This window comes from Hirsutella rhossiliensis (assembly GCF_020360975.1).
Source record: "Hirsutella rhossiliensis strain HR02 chromosome Unknown scaffold00003, whole genome shotgun sequence".
In the NCBI taxonomy this organism is placed as follows: Eukaryota; Fungi; Ascomycota; class Sordariomycetes; order Hypocreales; family Ophiocordycipitaceae; genus Hirsutella; species Hirsutella rhossiliensis.
In genome coordinates this window covers 3,107,030-3,128,306 of record NW_025408669.1, presented here as the reverse complement: position 1 = coordinate 3,128,306, position 21,277 = coordinate 3,107,030, and the positions used below count along the sequence as shown (strand labels likewise).

Below are 21,277 nucleotides of genomic sequence, written 5' to 3'. Positions count from 1 at the left end.
GTTACCGCGAATCGTCTCCGAGACGCGGCCGACCATGTCTTGCAGACCGGAGACGCAGAGACACCGCCACACCGGCACGGCAACCTGCACTCCGTCTACTAACCTAACCAGGTTCTGCCTTATGATACTCGGGAGCGGTGCGCTGTGTCATCAGGGACGTATCGCTGGCGCCGGGCTTTGCTTCTCGCGCCGTTCGCCCAGCGTATACGCGGGTGGTTCGGGCTTTCTGTGATCGCTTCCTTAACAGATCCGACAACCACCTGCTCCCGTCAGCCTTAACAACTTCCATTACACCCGAAAAGAGCACTTAGGCTTGTCCTGAGCCCTCGGATCGGCGTCGCTTCAACCCCCTTGGGCCACCTCACGAGCCGACCACTCAGAGCCAGACTGGTTCGAGGGTGCCCTGTCTCGTCGCCAGAACGGTCCCGAGTCGGGTGGTTTTCATATCCAGTATCCCTCTTGCAGCTTGTTAGCTTCGCTTTGACGCAACCCCGTTACCGTGGGCACGATGTGCGGTCAGCCTGGTGAGCTGTGGCCTACCGTGAAATTTTTTCGCAGCCCGCTCACGCCCACCAGACCTCGCCACACTGCCCACGCAACGAGTGTGCACCGCAGCTACTGACACCGGACACCACGAGAAGGTCCGCTGCTTCGTCCTACTGCTCTTTCAAGCAGCATCCAGTGTGCTCACCGGAGGCAAACCTAGGTATATCGGTTTGAAACACACGACATTACCTAATTGAGGGGCTGCAGTACGTTGGCTTGGCAGCCTCCGCTGTGGAGTGGGCGGGCAGCTAAGAAGGCTGCCTCTGCAGCAAGGACCCTTCATTGCAACGACTCATTGCCAAGCTCATAGAAGAGATCCGTCAGTTGAAATAAGTACCATCAGACCCTGACGAACCATGCCATGTCGAGCACCGTACGGGTCGTCCACTTCCACTCGCCGGGCCTCTTTGCCATAAAGCAAAGGTGCAACCGATGATGGAATAGGCACGTACTCATCGGGACCATTCACAGCAGAAATATGAGGACTGAATCAGTGCGGCCACAATGGAAGGAGATTGAAGGCCATCATGTAATGCAGCCTCGCCGGTGGGCAACAACGTGGCATAGTGCCACGAAACGTTTGTCCTACGTGCGTTATGTGGTCATGACGTATAAGCTAGAGGGATAAGAGTAGTGGCCATGGATAAGCGCGCTGAAACGTACGGTAGTCACCGTGTTTGGCACTAATTTGCGATGCAGGATTGCTCCATTAGGGACAAACTGCTGCTCTTTGATGATATAACTGTGCCGGAGACGCCGCAGCTTTAACGTGACCCGGCGGCTCCTGGCTCCCCCGACTGTTGCTATTTTGCGCTGCTCTTGACTTTAGGGCTGCCTTGATTCGCGCCAGTTTCGTTGTACTTGAACGCTCGGGTCAGTCTACTGAAGCGGTCTTCTTCGGATAAGACGCAAACGCATGTGCCTCGCATCAGTGCTATTACCGTCTCCTCAATGCTGACGTCATACATATAGGAAGAGAAGTGGCCAACCCTTGACGAAGGACTCATCAGGCGTTCTGACTGGATAGCCGCGAGGTTAGGTTAGTGGCCGGAGAAGGTCAAATGGGGACGGTGGCTGCGGTCGCCGCTGCGACAAGGAGTATCGCGGAGGGGACAGTTAGCGCGGCGGACAAGGGCCGAAGCAGGTGTCACACCACGAAAGTCAAGCGGACGCGGCATCCAAGTCCGGCCTATCGAGGCCAAGCAGGCGCCGGCGTTCGAGGCGGCCTTGCGAAGGGAACGAGCGAAAACACTCAAAAGAGCGTTGCCTGTAGGAATACGGCGAGGTACTTAGCAGCGAAAACGGACGAGGTACATCGATGGCGCTACTTTAGAGGGAGGGCAAGCGCAACGGTCAGCATCGATAAACGCTCGTGATGGGCCAGAGGCCGTGTTAGTTGGGCGAAACGAAGGCGCAGGCATAGGGGAATCGTCTGCCGCGGCCAGAGGTGGTCTTGAGACGGCTAGGCCTAGGCAGTCCGGCGATGGCGCCCGGGTAACTCTGAAGGGTCTCATCGAGCGTACAACCGGCGCTGGGGGGAAACGCGCGAGGGGAGACCGAGAAAACCCCAACCCGTTCAGCCCAGAGAGGCTACGAACGTGGCCGGACAAGTGCCTCGCTCGGGTGAAGGCGGGTTGCACGTCGGTAAGGAGCCCTTCGTTCGGCCAGTCCGATCTAGAGAGACGGAAAACAGAACAGCGAATCTGCAGTCTTCCGGACGTTCGCCACCGCGACCATTATGCGAGGTCGCAGCGGAGGAACAAGATCGGCCGAGACGAGACAAGGCGGCAGCGAGACCGTCGCAGCCCGTAGAACAGAGAAAGATAATGGGCCAGCCCGACCGAGACCGGCCCCCGGCGAAACGTACTCGAGGCGGCCTTTGGAGGCAGAGGAGAAGGGAGTTGCAGGAGGAGGATTTGGCCAGCGTCTTACGTTACCTTGAAGAGGAATCGCCGTAAAGGAAAGGCTGTCCAATGCAAAACCGGTGCACGCCCGTACCGCACGAGAGGAAGGTGTCGACGGTGCGAGGTTTCTATCGGGCCTTCCACGACGTAGACAAGCTGCCGATACGGATGTGCATGCTATGCCACCGGAAGCGCACGGCAAGAGAGCTGAGGGAGATGGCATGGGACCAGTGGATGTCGAGTCCCACCATTAGGGGCGGTCGCGGATCGCCGTTTGCGTGCCGGAGTTGCTTCCCCGAGGGCGAGTCCGTCCCGGTCTGCGAGGAGTGTTCTCGACCCTTGGCGCGCGGGGTGTTGTCGCCGGCGGCTCAACTCCATAGCCGTCTCGGTTGTGAGCACGTGTTCCCCGATGAGCTCAAGGGCCTAACGTCGGTGGAGAAGCTGATCGCGCTGAACTCATGTTATAGGTTCGTCACAAGATACAGCGCCTCAGGCGGCCAGAAGCAGACGTTAAGATATCCCAAGCACGTCAAGGGCCACATCACGGTGTTCCCGAACGACGTGCAGGGCCTGGTCGCCAAGGTGCTGCCCCACCCGCTGCTCCGGTCATAGACGAGATCCACGTCTCATGGCTGGGCGCCGAGAGGCCAGGGTCGCGCGGCCTGTCGGGTCTCCTATCGGTGAGACGGTCAGTGGTCGTGAGGGCGCTGGCCTGGCTTAAGGAGAACAACCCGCTCTACGGCGAGGTCGAGATCGACACGGCGGAGATGGACAGCTGGGGGGCGCCGCCGTACGGGGTGCCGGCGGTGGTGTGCGAGCGGTTGGAGCGAATCGAGCCGTCGGCGCTGGAGAGGACGCGGACGGCGCAGGTCATGCCGCCGTTGGATCGGGCCATGGACGAGGAAGGCGCCGCCGAAATCGACGAGATTTTCGCGGCGCTGAGGCAGGCCGCGGGACCGTGGCGGTCTGAAATGCCTACCCGTGCCACACCCCACTTTATTGGAACTCCATAGCTCCTCGGTTAATTTATTCTCCGAGTCCGAGATAGTCTCCGCAAGACGCGTTTCTCGACGCGTAACAAGTTCTTTTGAGCTTCTTCTGCTGGTCATTGTCTCTGCCTAACGAATCCACTTCTTCTACATTCTTGGCTGTACTGAGCTCGTTCATGATACACAGCATCCAGAATGGTCCCACAAAAGCGTCCAAGACAAAAGCGACCAAGACAGACAATTCCGCCAAACCCAAAAAGACCGCCGCTGTAGGCACCAGCCAAGAGGCTAAGGAGCTCTACGCCGACACCCTCAAGGCCCTCGACAAACGCGTCGATGAACTCGACAAGAAAGTTAGGATTATGAGTGGTAACAGCGCGGCGATCACGACCTCCAGCTACGCTACCTCCATCCGTAAACACATGGGCGCCGTCAAGAAGCTAGTCGCCATGGACACCACACTTGCCTTCAACCTGCTGCTCAGCATGCTGATGCATCACACACTGACCTCGACGCCACCTGCAAGATGTGCGGCACCCCATGCGACAACAGCATTCCGACTTTCAAGCTGCTGGACGAGGCACTTTTGTCGCTGATCAAGGCGAGGGAGAAGCCCGTCAGTCTGGCAGCTAAGTTGCCCGAGGCCCCAAAGCGGTGGACCGTGATGGATGCGGATGTCGGCGTGTTCAAAACTGGGAGGCCGAACAAGCAGCAACGCGGCCAGATGTACCGCCAGAAGCTGATGTGGGAGAAAAATAGGCGGCAGGCCAGAAGGGAGCGGAGAGAGAAGACGGTCGACTGGGTCAAGGTGGCATTGAATGATTTGGTTGAGGAGCGGGACTATCTTAACGCCTATGGCGTGAAGGAGTACTTGCCGAGGTGCATTGCGAAGTTAGATGAACTGGTGATGGCGAGGGGAGGGGAGGCGTGAATTTTCTTATTATTTTATTTTGGCGCAGCAGAGACTTGTTACAATTGAAGCCGGGTGAATGTCGCATATCAAGCCTGTCCAGGACGATTATTCATAAGGTGGCGATTTTACTCGCAACGCCGCTGTTGCCTGCTAGGCAACCGCTACTGCGTAATCACGCGACTTTTCATTTGTGTATAAAGAGCTGCACATTTTCGTGCGTTCGTTCATTTAGCTCCTGTTCTTCAGATAATTCTCATCAATTGCCTGATCTGACGGCAGCCCTGGGGTTTGTTGCCTCTTTGCATCGTACACCACTATTCCGGTAATCACCCAGCTATCAATACCACACAGCCTCTCCGCATATTAATATACTATTACAGCGTACCCTTTATCCAGTAGTAGTAGACGCATTCGTCGCCCATCGTCATCACGTTCGATCATAAACGTCACTTTCTCATTTATGGCCGTCCTCCATCCCCAGGAATGCTGTCCTCACCATCAGAGTATCCTCTGCGAATCCAAAACTTCCCGCACCTCGCCGCTTGCATACTCTGCCCTTCCCTGGACCTGTCGTACTGCCCGAGTCCAATCTTCTCTTGTTGGGCACCAGCTGCGCAAGTGGCCGTCGCACTAGTTCAAGCAACATAGCACGCTCAAAGTCGATCATCATCACACCGTCCGTCTCTTTGTTGACCAGCATGTTGGCGCTTCGCACGTCTTTGTGCACCACACCTTCCTCATGTATCGCCCGCAGGGATGCAAGCGCCTTGGCCTCAAGGATTCTTCCCGTGCTGGCTGCGACCTTGGCCTCGTCAATTATGTCTCCTCCCCATGAAAGAAACGTCATGTGCACGACGTAAACCCGATGGTCGTAGTAATAGGTCCTCTTCAGCGGCCGAAGGTCTACGGCTCCGAGAAAGACGGGTACGTTAACGCCCTGAACCCGCTCTAGGCGCTTGTAGACGGTTGCTTCATGCTCAAGGTCTCGGATGAAGGCCTTCACTGTGCCCTTGCACACAAACGTGTAGCCATACGACAGAAGGGTCACCTTGAAAAGCACTCCTCGAGCACCGTGCTTTCCTAGCTTCGTGATCCCGGCATCCAGTGTCTGTCGCAGCTGCTCACTCAGAAGTTGCAGCCATGTAGAATGACTGATCGGATGTAGCGCGCCTCGAGGTCTGCCATGACACCCCGCGTTGGGACAACAAGGATCGAGGGTGCCTCCCCGAACCAGTCCAAGGAGGCATGCTTGGGTGCAGTACCGCCGTTCCACTTCCTCATCAGTCCCTTGGCGGGGTCGGCGTGCCAGGATTCGTTGACTTCTTCGAGGTACATTTGCATCGCCTCGTCCACGTTGTCCGCGTTGTCCACGTCGTCCTTGCCGCTCAGAGGGGCTCGGCGTATCCGGAGGTCGATATCCCGACTCGTCCGATGATTCCGACTGATCTCGTCTAGTCGCAATTGTGTTGCGCTCGTCGCCTATTCTACCTCGACGGTGTCTCCTCCCCTGCCGCGTAATCGGCGACCGGTCAAAGTCCTCATATGTCGTAGGTGCCCAGCTGGATGCGCTGTTCGATGCCATTCGGTCGCTCTCTGGAATCGATCGCAGTGTCGTTTCGAAATCCTCCGCCCACCTGTTGAGATTCGCCGTCGCCCGATCACGCTCATCCTGCCCGTGTTCCACCCGTCCGCCCGGCCTACCTAGCGCCATCAGGCTGAACGCGAGATACTGCCCCACCGCGGAGCTAGACTGCATATGCTCTGGATGAGCCAACACCTCCGGCCAGGGCTCTGCCAGGTGATAATACAACGTTTCAGGCTCGGCCCAGTCCACCTTGAGGAAGACGGTCGCCTCGCCAGTTGTCAGCAACCCGTACTCGAGACCGCCCTCGATCATGTAGTGATACGTTTGTGTGAGGGCAGACGCCGTCAGTCTCTCGGCGTGATATTCAAAACGGCCGTCCGGGTCCACAGATGGCGGGATCGTCTTCCGATTGACGACTTCCTTGTAGATATTCATCGGCCGTAATCCGGCGCGGAGATGCGGAGCTGTGAGCTTATGGGGTGCCTTATACTCGGACACATAGATCATCGTCCGCTTCTCCGGGGATGGGTCATCACCAGACCGATAAATGCAGATTTGGTCGGGCCGCAGCTGATGAAGATCTCGTCGGTGGTCCGGTGTTTGCGGCGGTGTTGACGGGTTCTCCCGGGCGACTACTTCCTCTGCGACGTCGCTGATGGCGTGAGGATGGTTCTCGAAGACGATCCCGTTTCCCATGTCGAATGCGTCGCACACCTCGTCAATCTGCCTGAGTTGCTCCATGATGACTCTGACAGGATCTTCGACACTATTATGCATGAAGTATTCCAGCGTCTTCTCATCTGCTATCGATCGTTGCGCCACTCTCCTTCCTAGACCGGCTAGGAAGTTTTTGCTCTCGAAGACACGAATGCCGACGGGCAGACATTCGTAGAGAGTATCGAAAACGCTCCCCTGCTGTTCCAGGAACCGTGGCCAAGGCTCAAGACTAGTAGGGCACAGCTTGTTTCGAGGGTTGGTGATGGAACCCCTTGACGTAAGCCTGCGGTCTCTTTCCACCGTGAACTGGGAAAAGACGTGGTGATGACAAGCAGCGATGTACTCGTCGAATGTGGTCGGTCGCGTCTGTTCCTCTGCTTCTTCGGCGCGTTGCTGCTCCTTCTCGGCGCGTTGCTGCTCCTTCTCGGCACGATCTCGCTCTTGTTGACGCTCTCGTTCTGCTTCTTCGGCGCGTTGCTTTTCGCTTGCAATGCGTTCTTCCGCCTCACGAAGTCGCCTCTCTAGCTCCTCGATTTTGTTTGTTTCCTGCATGTGGTAGTGATGTTGGTTGGAACTTGCTAAACGTGTGTTTTTTGATGTTGACGACAACCTTCGTGGAAACGATGGTTACAAAAAGGCTAGAGACAGTTGAGAAGGCAACCACATCATGTCACGTGACTCGCCTGAAATTCTTCCTGACCAACGCACCTAGTTGGCTGCCCCACCTAGTTCTCCACCCACACAGTCTCGCGAAGAGGGCAGGCAAAGGGCGACGTTACCCGTTGATCTTGGTGTGGGGCCACAGCAGCCCAACTAAGTGTCTTCGCCACTTAGTTGGCCCAAAAAATCCGGGACAGCACAAAAACCCCCGGAACAATCCTGGGGCCTAGTAATTTACTAGAAAAAGTGTTAAGAAGTTAGTACTTCTTTGAAAATACGCTAAAATCTGAGGTACTTAATTCTTAACAGTTGTATTAGTAATTTCCACTATTCTAAGATTGTCCCGGGGGTTTTTGTGCTGTCCCGGATTTTTTGGGCCAACTTAACGGCAGTTAAGTTGGTCAGCCGCGCCTGCCTTTGACCAACGGGTATGTGTGTGTATTTTCCGTCCAGCGCCGTCAGGCCGCTCAGGTCCCGGTGGGGCACAGGACGTGCTGAGCTAGGCTATCGAGAAAATCCTGCCACAGTAGGCTTCATCCAGCGCTTCTTGCAAGGCCTCGCAAGGGCGAGCTGTCGGGCTCAATCCCCGGAGACGACTTTCCTACCTCCTCCCCTCGTAGTTTTTCGCTAACTTCATCAAGGTAGGGTTGCGCGATGCTTTGACGACGATACACCTCAGCTTTGGCCTGTGGACGTCGCCGAATCGTTTTGCGATTGTGGCTTGTCTCGCACACTTCATCGACCAGGGGGCACGCCAGCAGTCGCGGCTGCTTGCACTTCGACGTCAATTCGGCATCCATAGCGGAAAGAACCTTGCTGCGTCACTCGTGGGCATCGTCCAGGACTGGGAGATCCGGGGGCGAGTCGGCTGTGTTGTCTCTGACAACTTAGTCACAAATGATCATTGCCTGCACTACATTACAAGCAGCTGGACTTATCCATGAGAACCGCTGACATCAAGGCACGCCGGATGCGTTGTTATGAGCACACTCTCAATCTTGTTGCGCGGGCCTTTCTCTACGGCAAAGATGCAGAGTCCTTCGAACTCGAATCCGAGATCAATTGCATGCGAGGCCTTGCAGAGCAGGACCTCGGCCACTGGCGCGCGAAAGGGCCCATCGGGAAACTTCATAACGTTGTCAAGTTCATCCGATCGTCGCCACAGCGGAGCGAACACTTCAATCGCATTGCGCAGGAGGAAGAGTATGAGGAACATCGGCTTTGCGAAGAGTCAACTGCGGAACTGGAGGTCATCCTGAACAACGAGACTCGGTGGAGCTCCACATACATGATGATCGAGAGGGCTTTGAGGAATCGAACGGACATCCGGGCATTCATCTTTGCACTTGAAGGCGAACAAGATGAGGCAAAACGCATCCCGGCGGCTGACATATTATCGAATGAGGATTGGCGCGTACTTGGTGAAGTCAATGCGATTCTCAAGCCAATATACCTTCAGACAATGCGGACCCAGGGCTGGGGCAAATCTGACGGCCATGGGCACCTGTGGGAGGTGTTGGTAGGGATGGAATATCTCTCAGAGCACTTTGAGGACTGGAAGGCATTTACGCGGAGATGACAACACTGACGATGAGTCAAGCTACCTTGGTTGACCTCGAGCCGGTTGAAGCAGCGTCCATTCCCACTGACTCGCCAGGAGGCCGGCCAAACCGTGCGCGTCGTCTCCCCGCTCGCTTTGATGATGACGAGGTTTACGTAGCCAGACAGCGGACCCAAACGTCAAGGTTCACAGAGTTGGCTTTGCCAGAGCAATATCACTTTTAGTCACCTTCACCCTCATATTGCGAGGCCCAGGCAATCCTTCCACTCGACAGGCGTTTCTTCTGCGGCGGCAGCATTTTTCGCACCTTCATCGGCGAGAGCGTTCCACTGGCGTGGGATCTTCCAGAACTGGATGACCAGGCCATTACGGTGGGCCTTCTCACACCCCAAGAGCATCTCCCACAAGTCCTTGTTCTTGACGTTGCCGCCGCCAATTCCCTTCTTACCTTTCGTCCTCCAATTGTTCTGCACCCAAGCCTTCGCCCACTGTGTCGAGCCCTCCACGACGTACTCAGAGTCGGTGGCGATGATGACTGTGCTGAAGCCCTCGCCCGGCCAGTGTCGGAAACGCAGGGCGGCGATGACAGCTCGCAGCTCAGCCCGGTTGCTGCTTTGGATGCCGTCATCACCCCAAGGGCCCTGCTTTTCCAGACGACCTGAGACCACGAGCGGTTGGCCTTCAATATTAAGCCCCTGTACAAATGCCCAACCTGCCTTCGGATTGGATTGGCCGTTGTTAAGGCATGCTCCGTCGGTCATGATGAGAAGCATGGACTTGTCGTTGGGGTAGGTGCACCTGTGATCACGGACCGCGGGTTAGCCAGGCACGAGAAAGTACGTAACGAAGAAGAAAAAGCTTCATACCTGACGATATTCATGAAACGAACCCTGCCGCGAAACAGCTCCATCGGTCGCAGGGGGCTAGTGGGATGTCGAAACTTGGAGGGGAACACCAGACCAGTGCCCCTCATCACGTCAGATCCTAGGGAAGGGATGGCGATGGTGGATGGCGGCGCAAAAAGGAGCCACGTCATGATCCTCATCATCTTCCTCGTTGTCCTCGATGTCTTCACCAAGGACATCGTCCATAAAGCTGTAGTCGCTGCAACATATACCACAACGCACCAATCCATGAGGTCCACAGACAAGTCGACCGTTTGGCAGCTCACAAGGGCCTTCGTCGTCGTCGCTGCTGCTGTAGCCGAGTGGGACTAGGCCCTGGGCGAGGTACCAGCCGCGAGGCATTGCGGATGCCTGTTTTCTGCCGCTCTGTTCGGTATGTTTGTGCTGAGGTATTTCATTTGACCAAGTGGTGGTCGTGAAGGGAAGGTCGAGAGCGGGGCAGATTGCAAGCTGAGGTAAGATACTTACCGGCAGCCAATCAATAACGTAATCCACCCCCTTCCCGGTCAGACCCTGTCAGACATTTGGCTCCACACGGGTCAGAGATGGCATCAGGCAATTGATGAGAATTATCTAAAGAACAAGAAGTGAACGAACGAACGCACGGAGTTGTGCAGCTCTTTATACGCAAATGAAAGGTCCGTCGCGTGATTACGCAGTACTAGGGGGGTCTAAAAGTCGACCCCCCGCGCTTGAACATCAAGCACGGGGGGGCCATTGACTAGGAAAAGGGTGACTGACTGGGAAAGGGAAAGGTACCTCTATCTCGCTGAGAAATTAGTGCAATAGAAAGTACCGCATTATACCGCTTATTTAGATCGCCCCGATAAATAAATCTACCTCAAAAGGGGTACTTTCACTTACTGCCCAGATATCCGTAAAGTAGAGTACTCCCAGGCATTTCCCAGTCAGTGACCCTTTTCCTAGTCAATGGCCCCCCCGTGCTTGATGTTCAAGCGCGGGGGGTCGACTTTTAGACCCCCCTAGTAGTGGTTGCCTAGCAGGCAACAGCGGCGTTGCGAGTAACATCGCCACTTCATGAATAATCATCCTAGGCAGGCTTGATATGCGACAGACCCCCTACTCGGTCAGAAAAACTCCCCACCGCCGCGACCCACACTTATGGCAAGACAAGCCGAGCACGATGACGGCGACGGGAGACCAATCGGTTCCACGCGAAGAACGGGTCCTGCTCGCCGTCAGGGCCTATCAGCAGGGCCAATTCGAAAGTACCCGCAAGGCTGCGGCCGCATACGACGTCCCTTAATCGACAGTATCTAATCGACTGCGCGGTGTCATTCGCCGACGCGACGCTCAGATGAACAACCTGAAGTTGACGGAGACGGAAGAGACTGCCCTGGTACAATAGATCTTGTCGATGGACGAGCGAGGGATGCCGCCGATAGTGGCTTATACTTGTCGGATGGCCAACTGTCGATGGAACGTTATGCCAATACACATCGGAATAAGAAGGAGGTCACACACGAAGGTTCAAGATGCATGTTCTATGTCTAAAGGGGCAGTCTGAGGGGGCTATTTATACAGGAGGTCTTAGGGACTTCTGGGGACCTCCTGAGTAATGGGCTCTACCCACGCATACGTGGCTGTGCCCACGCATAAAGGGGTTGCCTTCCTTACTCAGGAAGTCCTCATGCGTTCCTGCTACATGGGCCAGGAATCCCTTCTCCGGGTCCCTCCCTAACAGGGCTACCCTGGTCCACCGACACCAACTTATTGCTTTCCGAGCGAGGCAAAGATCCTGTCGGGGAAAACTAGGTGCGGAAGTTTATTGGCCGCCACGGCGATATTAAGGCAAAAGTCTTTGATCCGAATATACGGCGCCGTATAGTTAGTACGCATCGACTTCTTATTCTCGACGGGCACGGCAGCTACGTCAGGCCGGAATTTGACAAGTACTATACGGCTAATTCCATCGTGGTACTTATCGCACGGGGTGTAGAGCAGCAGCAAGCATGAAGATCAGGAAGTGGAAGAACTCTTGATTTAGCTATCTAGAGGGGAAAAGGAGCAACATCTTTATAGATGACATAAAGGAGTGGCTGGGAGATGCTAGAAGCATCTGATCATATACTGTAGGTGTCTGATCATTTGTACGATAGAGCGCACATCGCAGAAGGATATCACGTGCGTCATCAGGGAACAACGATTACCCGCACACACACACACAACCTATCAAACCTCACCGCATGGTCTAGATAGAAAAAGAATAACAAGAACAACATGATCACCGATCAAAGACCCAACTGAGCCTCAGTTAGCCTATCCACACTGATCAGTTGTTACCTGGCTGGTAACCTCAGAGCAGCAAGATAGAAGAGAGTCTTTCTAAGCATCATCTGCATCAGATTGCCCTGCGAAGTTAAGATTGCTAGAACGCGAGACTGACTACGAAGACCCGACCGGCGCCCACTCTATTCAGTCAACCGTGCCTAGTTGTTTGCCTCAGCCGCTGACCTCTTAGGCGTGCCCTATCGCACATACAAATCTCTGGTATCCCGCTTGATTATCAGCTTCATTGATCACTCTCGATCAATTTGACCTCTCTTGACACCTTCTTGCCCTATTCCTCGCAGATTTTCCTGTCAAGCCCCATCCGACATCATGAGCAGCAGCGCAAGCGGCACCAGCGCGAACGCGAACGCACCGACGCTCGACATCAACGAATTCCTCGATATTGCTGAATTCAACCGTGGCCTCGCCACAATCTTCAACATGGACCTCTTCAACACCCCAGTCAACGAGACTTCCGATGAGATCCACTATAATACCTTCGTTCTCGCCCGCATCGTTGATTATAAAGTCTCTCAACATGTCAAGGTCTCGAGCTGCTTGGATCATTCCAAGAAGACTTTGAGGATTGGGAGGAAGACGACTTCAAGAAGGTCGATCCAAGGGTCCGTAAGGTCCTACGGAATACCCTAAGGTTCAGAGGAATCTATACAGGAAAGCTGAACGCAAAGATCACGGCATTCCTAGTAAATCTGAAGAACCGTGACCGACTTCCTGAGTGGGATGAAGACGATCTTCGTGATGCCATCTTATACGAGAAAACGGCCGCCTACCGACGCCAACAAGAACTCCTCAGACGATCGCCATCGCTAGCAACAACCCCAGCACCAACCCCAGCACCAACCCCAGCACCAGTCACTCCCGATCTAAACCTCCCGCAAGACCCCCCCAATGACCAATCCCTACCCCTGTCACGATCGAATCAACAGCAGCAGGAACTTATGATCAGACCAGCTATCGACCGCGAAGCTTACCGGACCGTGCCCCCAGTCCAGGTCCCCAATGAAGACCTCGATCCTGCCATCGCCAACCAGTTTTCTAAGCTATGGGATCGAAAGCTCAACTATTCAGGTGACGCCTACGATATCCTAGATGATAAGATCCGTTACTTTCTCGATGCCTGCCTCACAGCTAGCATCAAACCGTCACAATTCCACGCTTTGCTCTCAAATATCCTCACGAAGAGAGCAAAGAACTTCTTCGTGCATCAAGTCAGCCGCGATTCAACGTTCGCGGAGATGTATCAGAAGATGAAGCAGCACTTTGATACGGAAGTCAATAGGCAACAGTATCACACTGACTGGACCTCGATCAATTTCACACAGCTTCGGAAGGAATCCCGAGAAGCCTCTCTGTGAAATCCTCCAGGCTCTTCTTGACAAATTGCAGCTATGCCAGAGAGCTCTTGGGAATAGCTATGGCGGCGAAGACCAGCTAATTTCAACGACAATTCGAGCATGCCGTGGCGTGCCTGAATTAGAATTCGCCCTCTTCGTGCCGGCTAAGACCTTCGAGGGACTATCTTCACAGCTAAGATCGTCACTCACAACCGTCAGCCAAAGACAGCCCGGACAGCCCAGTCAATATCTTCAAGATCAAGACCAATTCTTTACTGACCGCCGCTATCAGCACCCCGCTGACAAAAGGAAGAAGTGGACGAAGCGCTGCTACGTCTGCGGCAAAGAAGGCTGTTTTTCAACGAAGCATCCGGATGACGAGAGAAAGAGGCCAAGGAAAGATATCTTCGAGAACGAGGATTTCACGGCCAGAAGTCATCTTCCCGTCCATTTACTACGTTCCTTGCCGATTACGAAGGGGACCCAGATGAAGATCAGACCTCTGATTCTGCTGACGATGACTCTGACGATCAAAGCGATAGCTTCTTTGCAGCTGCCTTCCTATCTAATAGAGCTTTTCGCCACCGCATTCACACCGTCGAGGGAGAATCGATATGCGAGGAATCACAGCATTTCTTGCTCGATCGCTACAACCGGACCTCTTCCAAGGGATCCTGCCTGACACGGGTGCAGCGAAGATATCTACAGCTGGGATCGACCAATTCCGCGCGCTCCAACGAGAGATGCCGACGGTCCAGCTACGGAAGAATGCGACGATCGCAACGGTCAGATTCGGTGGAAACGAGCCGACGAACACGATCGGGATCACAACAGTCATCACCCCGATTGGAGAAGTCGTTTTCCACGTTATCAATATGTCAACGCCCTTCTTGCTATGCCTCAAGGATATGGACCGTCTCGGTGCCTATCTCAACAACGTCACGAACGAATTGATCTGCGGCGATAAGAGGATTCCGATCGTACGCAAATGGGGTCATCCGTGGTTCTTCCTACGGAAGGATGAAGCCGCTATTGCCTTCCTATCCGAAGCCGAGCTTCGGCGCCTACACACTCGCTTTGGCCACCCGTCAGTACACAAGCTACATAAGCTACTGACAAGCGCTGGGCATGATGTTGAATTCGAAGCAATCGCGATGATCCGAAAATTCTGTCATTTTGCCAGATCAAGGCAGACGCACCGCGCAGGTTCAAATTCACGTTAAAGGATAACTGCGATTTCAACTACGAATTGATCGTCGATGTAATGCATCTTGACAGCCGGCCAGTCCTTCATGCCGTTGACCTAGCAACCTCTTTCCAAGCCGGACGATTTCTTCAGAATATATCGGCTAAAGAGACGTGGGAAGCACTCAAATTGTGTTGGATTGACACATACCTAGGCCCTCCAGATGTTATCACGCACGACGCTGGTACGAATTTTGCCTCCTCTGAGTTCCAAGCAGAAGCGAAGCTGCTAGGAATAACCTGTCACCAAGTGCCCGTCGAAGCCCACTGGTCAATTGGCAAGGTGGAGAGATATCACGCCCCGATTCGAAGGGCATACGAGATCTTGAAAGCCGAGCTAAAACAGCATCAGCTGAGTCGTTGCTTCAAATGGCCTTCAAATCCGTCAATGATACCGCCGGACCTGACGGTCTAGTGCCCACACTACTAGTCTTTGGTGCCTACCCTCGGATAACGATGGATTCGCCGCCTTCTGCTTCCGCGATCACACGTGCGAAAGCCGTGACGAAAGCTATGGCAGAGCTACGCAAGCTTGTAGCTAAAAGGAAGGTCAATGACGCCCTCAATGCCCGTAATGGGCCCAACTCGATTGAGAAGATGCCACTATCATTGCCGCTTGGTAGTGAAGTTCGAGTATTTCGTGAGAAAGGAGGATGGAAAGGCCCATACAAGGTCCTAGCTGTGACAGACACAGAAGTCACAGTTGAGCTAGACAACGGGCCAGCTAAATTTCGCAGCACGGCTGTCCAGCCCTACTTTCGCCACCCGGATTCGCAGCAGCAACGAAGTCACGATGTTCTACAGCAGCCACACGCTGACAATCAGACTGCTGACAATCAGGCTGATAGCATCAACGTTGAGACCGAAGTGCCTAAGCCATTCGAATATCCCGAGCCGGAAAGACCACGCAGACGCGGCAGACCAAGAAAAGTCCCTCGAGATCAGCAGCAATACGATACCTTCGTTCCTTCTAGTTATTTCCTTAGTCTTAGCCCTTTTTCGTTACCTCGATCTCAATTTTCACCCGCTAATATGTTTCTATCGCATAAGGAGTGCGCCGCCCTCGACCTTGCCGTAAAGTTACGTGCAGAGAAGAAAATCACTACCGCCGGACGACCGTTTGAAGCCTCTGATGACCTCGAAATCACGAACCTGCTAGGCGCAGGCGTCATCGTGCCCGAACGATACGATATGAATAAGCATGGAAAACACAGGCTATTCAAGTCACGAATGGTCCGGGAGGTCAAAGGCAAGAACACTGCTACACCGTACGAGAAGTCTCGTCTTGTGGTACAAGGATATGGTGACGACGAGAAGCGTGAGATCCTCACGCAGGCTCCAACAATCTCCCGTCCTGCCCAGCGGGTAGTACTCGCTCTTTCCCTTTCCTTTGCTCTTTGAAGATGTCTCTTGCTATCCGAGACATTACGATGGCCTATACGCAGGCATCGACCACTTTGAATCGCACTATCCTCATCTCTTTGCCACACGAATTAAAAGAGAGATACCCAGGGGGAACCATCCTTCGTGTGGTCAAGCCATTGTACGGAATCGCTGAAGCAGGCGCTCATTGGTTCAATACGTATCATGAGCATCACCGCATCAAGCTACAGATGGAGCCGTCAACGTTTGATCCATGTTTAATGATAACGACCGCAGAGATCAACGTCACGACCGCAGAGACCAACGCGGATACCGCACTTCAGGTTAATGCCTTCGGCGTTGCCGCGCTTCAGACTGATGATACGTTATTGGTAGGCACAACAACATTCCTGCAACGTGAAGACCGCGAGCTATGCTTCCAAGCCAAGCCAAAGAAGACCCTACGAGAAGGCGATACCTGTGATTTCAACGGCAGCCTCATTGCTCTAGAGAAGGGCTATCTTCTAGTCATGCAGAAAGGTCAGGTCAACAACCTCAAAATTATCGATCTATCCACGGAAGATCGGGCCCAACGATACGTGGAACAACGTGCCCGTGGCGCCTATATAGCCTCAATTTGTCAACCAGAGGCTAGCTTCGATTATTCAATCGCGGCACAATCACAAGATCCAACCGCGGAGGATTTTCAGGCGTTGAATAAACGGATCCAATGGCAGATCGACAATCCACAAAGAGGCCTTCGATTTGTCCCAATAGGTCTAGAAGCAGCAAAGGTCTTCGTCTTCACAGACGGATCATTCGCCAACAACAAGGACTTAAGCTCTCAGATCGGATTCGTTATAATCATTGCAACCGAGACTAAGTCAGATGAGTCATTCACGATCCACGGAAACCTGATCCATTGGAGCTCGACGAAGTGCAAGAGAGTCACCCGCAGCGTCTTGGCTTCTGAGATATATGGATTAGCTTCAGGCTTCGATTTGGCATATGTGATCACAGAGACGATCAACCAGATCACAAACCGCCTTGGATTGCCGCAAATCCCGCTCGTGGTGTGTACGGATTCGTATAGCCTATACGAGTGCCTCGTGAAGCTTGGCACTACGACGGAGAAACGCCTGATGATCGATATCATGGCGTTGAGGCAAGCGTACGAACAGAGAGACATCACAAGCATCCGTTGGATCAATGGTGCGGACAACCCGGCTGATGCAATGACGAAGCTATCTCCGAACGGAGCCTTGACCCGATTCGTCAACGACAACGAGATCACGATCCGGCTTGAAGGTTGGGTTCAAAGGAAGGAAGATATGACGATTGAAGAGGCGATTAACGATTGACGATTTCCCTTGGTTATTTCCCCCCCCCCCCCTATTATCTGATGCGTTTGCTTCGACTTTAAAAGAGCTGCCAGTGTCTGATCATTTGTACGATAGAGCGCACATCGCAGAAGGATATCACGTGCGTCATCAGGGAACAACGATTACCCGCACACACACACACAACCTATCAAACCTCACCGCATGGTCTAGATAGAAAAAGAATAACAATAACAACATGATCACCGATCAAAGACCCAACTGAGCCTCAGTTAGCCTATCCACAATGGGGGAGATATTAGCTAGGCTGCCGACGCCCCACTCTCTCTCTTTAGCATCTGGAATGGCCGCCTAGTGACGAACAATGCTGCATCCGCATCCCTTTGAGTGCGCGAAGGCCGGTCAGGGGTCACGAGCAGGGATACCAACCAATGATACATAGCGCTATAGACAGTACTTAAATTTACTAGCAAATTAGGCTATGATAGAAGTCCCAACAATGCGGGCTTGTACAAATAGCTACTTTACACTCGCTGCAGCCCAGGTCTGTTTTCTTTGGCACCTTATTACCGCTAGCTGCCCCCAACGGCATGCGTTGACTTTGTGATCGAGGCTGCCCAGCCTTAAAGCCTTTACAAGCAACGCAGCGAGACCCTTTTGAATGCTTGACGTGTTTGTGTTGTGATAAAGGCGTAAAGATGTCGCCTGCCCGAAACCTTTGTCTTGAGCTACCGTCTTTGCTGTAAGCCTCGCAAAGATCTCTCAAAATGCGTTGCCGCCACTCACGCTGTGAGGTTATTCGTGGCCAGCTTGGCTGCCCCCAAAGCTGTAAAAGAAAGCTGTTAATAAGAGCAGTCTCAAGCAGGAAGGTCCACGCAAGTGCCCGCCAATTTCCCCTATAAACACGATGGTCTAATCCCCCCCCTGCTCTTAGTTGGTCACCAATATCAACGCCGCCCATTTGATCATTGTAGACTGCAGCAATAGACGGCACAGGAAGACGTAAGACAGGCTCGGTACCGAATTTTTGCTATATAGGGCGTGCTCGGGGCTGTGCTGTTGTCGGCCGGCGCCGAATTCGCTCTTCGAATTCCTTGCCCGAATAGACTGTTGAGAGGAATAAGACTAGGGCATTGTCTTTCCATGCGAATTGGTTGACCTAGAGAAGAAGAAGAAGACAGATTAATAAGGGAATTACTAGGAAGCCTGTCTCTTGACTCTGACTTACCTGCCCGTTAGGGGTAGGTGCAGTCTTCAGCATGCCCCAAGGCCAACAGTCACCCTTTGTGTTAGCTTTCTTCGCCTCCACAAAGGGCTGATAGAAGCCATAGTTGACTCGGGCTGTGCCTGTAGCCCCAATCGGGCCAATCCCTAGCTGACGAAGGGCGGTAAGAAGGTTCGGCGAGGAAAAGAGGTTATCGAAGAAGACATGGTATGTCTGTTCTGGCAGCTGCTTGACTAGAGCAACAACGACGCTCTGGGTCGGGTTGAGAGAAATGCTGCCCTCTGCCGTGCCTATGGCCCTCTTCCTTTTCTTCCCAGCAGCCGGGCCAAGGGCGTTGGAAGGTTGGTGCCAAAGCCACCGAACAAAATAGCCTGCTTGGGCCACAACCCATACTTTGAAGCCCGTGGGCGTAGGCTTGTTCTTGACAGTGACTGTCTGCTTCGACCTACCTGTATAGCCGACGATACACTCATCCACAGCCAAACAAGTGCCTAGTTAACAGAGGGCAAGAGACGCCTGTTGTATGTGTTCGGCCCACTCATTGACCTGTGCGAAGGGCGCAGGAAGCCCACACGAGATGCTACTCGAGTCGCTAATCCGTATATGCCGTTGGAGAAGAAAGAAGCGGTCAAATGACATATACTGAAGGATTGGGTGTATAGGGACTATTGAGGCTGCTGTAGAAGTCTTCCAATAGTCTCGGACTCTTGTTTCCTTATGTAGGCCCATATAAATTAGAGTAGCGACCCAGGGAAAGACCTCTCCAAGAGACGTCTCTGACCAGCTATTCTCTCGCGAATGCTGCTGCTTTGGACCCTCTGGGCCCGGCCTTGGACCGTCATTTGTGTACCCGACCCAGCCCTCGACTAGGGATTCGGGTAGGAATTGCTGGAAAAGTAACAACGGCGTTGGTGGCAGCTGTCGGGGCTGCGGCTCGCGCTCGGGAAAGTAAAAAGGGGTAAATTCGGGGCCCCGTTCGGGCTCGGGATCGAATATAGGGCGGATTGTGCTGTCGATAGGCTGCTCGCGCTGACAGTGGTCTAGCCGCACATAGAGGGTATGTTCGAAGCTATTCACAGCTGGAATAGCTGTCTGCAAAGCTTGTGGATCTTGTTGCGAAGCCATAGAGCTTAATTTGAATGCATTGCTAGGACAATTGACTGTTAAAGGTTTTGCTGATGCTGCTAGCCCCTGAATGTGTATCTGACATGTAGCTACGTATTGTGGGGCTCGTGACCCCTGACCGGCCTTCGCGCACTCAAAGGGATAGTCAGCTACGCATTTCTCGGAGCAATTGATGCAAGCCAAGAGGTATGCAGCGTGTATGGCTATGCTTCTATGTGCGCTAGGCCTCGCAGCATGGCCAAGCCCGCGCGGCAGGCAGTCTGTCTGCCTTTCATACCGTCGATCCTTGGCCAGCTTCCACCCATTTGGTGTTCCGTCGTTGTCTATCAAGCCGCAATTCGGGCCCCAAAAGCAGTAGATACAAGCCGCATGGCTAACTACCTACCTAGCAACAATTGTTGTTTTTGAGGGTTGCCTTCCCTTTTGTCAGCTGCACTGGGGGATCTCTTCCTCCTAGTTAGCTCATCAATGATTTTCTCCAGCCTCTCCAGCGTCTCTTCAATAATTACCAGCGCAAAGGAAGTACTGACAACGGGTTCCAACCGACGCTACCCTGAACCAGCGCCATGCTGGACTGTTTTCGACTGTCAGCGTTGAAGCCGGTGCCTAGGACCAGCAGATGCTCACGCCCCCCTCGTGCGCGAGGAAGTGAAGCTGTCTCTGCTAGGTCGACCCCTCCGTAAACGTGGAAACAAGGACTCACTCAATTCCGATCGCATCGTTGACGTTGACCTTCGGAACCGGGAACGGTGCCTCAGAAGTCATGTTGCCGGAGAACTCTGTGGCAACATTAAATCACAGTTGCAGAAATCCTACGATCGACCATTGGCTAACCTTGTAAAAGCTTTGACAAAACTCCAAGCGTCCTGGTGGCAAATCAGAGGCATATAGAACAGTCGCTCTCCCTAGATCCCTTTCTTTGTCAAAGATATTAAAACTCTAAGAAAACCCCTTCCCTCCGAGACCCCTCGTCTCGCACTCTAACCTACCGGGCGTCGTTGGCGTACCTGGTGGCCGTGCTCTCATGGTTAAATCCATAAACTCTTCCATATTGTCAATATTGGCATTTCTGACCCCGTCTGGCATGTTAATATAGGACATCCTATTCTCGATATACCAGCTAAATTGTTCCTCAAAGGCTCGGTGGAATAAAATCTTAAATAGTGACCCCGCGGGTGGGCCGCTGAGAAGGGTAGAATAGAAATTCTCATGTTTTCTTAGTACGGCCTCTGCCAAATGGCCTGCACTCTTAGACTCTAGTAGTCCTACCACGGCCGCTAGGATCCTGTTAGACAAGCTCGACTGCTTCTGCAGGACCTCCAGGGCGGCCCGTTGCACTTCCGTGTTTTCGTCACCTAGCTGTTGGACCACGGTCGTAAGGATCTCGTTAGGCAAGCTCGACTGCCTCTGTAGGACCTCCAGGGCGGCCCATCGTATATTTGCATCTTTGTTGCCCAGTCGTTGGGCGGCGGCCGCGAGGATCCTTTCAGACAAGCTTAACTGCCCCTGTAGGGCCCCTAGGACGGCCCGTCGTACGCCTGCGTCTGTGTCAT

At 53.6% G+C, this 21,277-nt stretch overlaps 4 protein-coding genes across 4 annotated transcripts; 2 read left to right on the top strand and 2 right to left on the bottom strand.

Annotated features, from left to right (window-relative positions):
* Positions 1–2,624: 2,624 nt before the first annotated feature.
* On the top strand, positions 2,625–4,035 carry HRG_03380 (ATP-dependent DNA helicase PIF1; the record flags this gene model as incomplete). Its single annotated transcript, XM_044861851.1, has 4 exons — positions 2,625–2,917; positions 2,966–3,032; positions 3,095–3,414; positions 3,627–4,035. 4 exons carry the CDS (start codon positions 2,625–2,627, stop codon positions 4,033–4,035), a joined length of 1,089 nt encoding a protein of 362 aa, XP_044722877.1.
* Positions 4,036–5,477: 1,442 nt separating this feature from the next.
* On the bottom strand, positions 5,478–7,206 carry HRG_03379 (metalloprotease-like protein; the record flags this gene model as incomplete). Its single annotated transcript, XM_044861850.1, has 4 exons — positions 5,478–5,803; positions 5,879–5,920; positions 6,054–7,112; positions 7,164–7,206. 4 exons carry the CDS (start codon positions 7,204–7,206, stop codon positions 5,478–5,480), a joined length of 1,470 nt encoding a protein of 489 aa, XP_044722876.1.
* Positions 7,207–9,111: 1,905 nt separating this feature from the next.
* On the bottom strand, positions 9,112–10,122 carry HRG_03378 (RNase H domain-containing protein; the record flags this gene model as incomplete). Its single annotated transcript, XM_044861849.1, has 4 exons — positions 9,112–9,533; positions 9,588–9,673; positions 9,742–9,815; positions 9,907–10,122. The coding sequence occupies 4 exons, from the start codon at positions 10,120–10,122 to the stop codon at positions 9,112–9,114; spliced, it is 798 nt and encodes a 265-aa protein (XP_044722875.1).
* A 4,048-nt stretch (positions 10,123–14,170) lies between these two features.
* On the top strand, positions 14,171–17,395 carry HRG_03377 (uncharacterized protein; the record flags this gene model as incomplete). The annotated part of the gene is made up of 10 exons (XM_044861848.1): positions 14,171–14,407; positions 14,611–14,688; positions 15,030–15,108; positions 15,367–15,635; positions 15,723–15,921; positions 15,970–15,990; positions 16,332–16,649; positions 16,722–16,917; positions 16,963–17,111; positions 17,205–17,395. 10 exons carry the CDS (start codon positions 14,171–14,173, stop codon positions 17,393–17,395), a joined length of 1,737 nt encoding a protein of 578 aa, XP_044722874.1.
* Between the last annotated feature and the right edge of the window lie 3,882 nt (positions 17,396–21,277).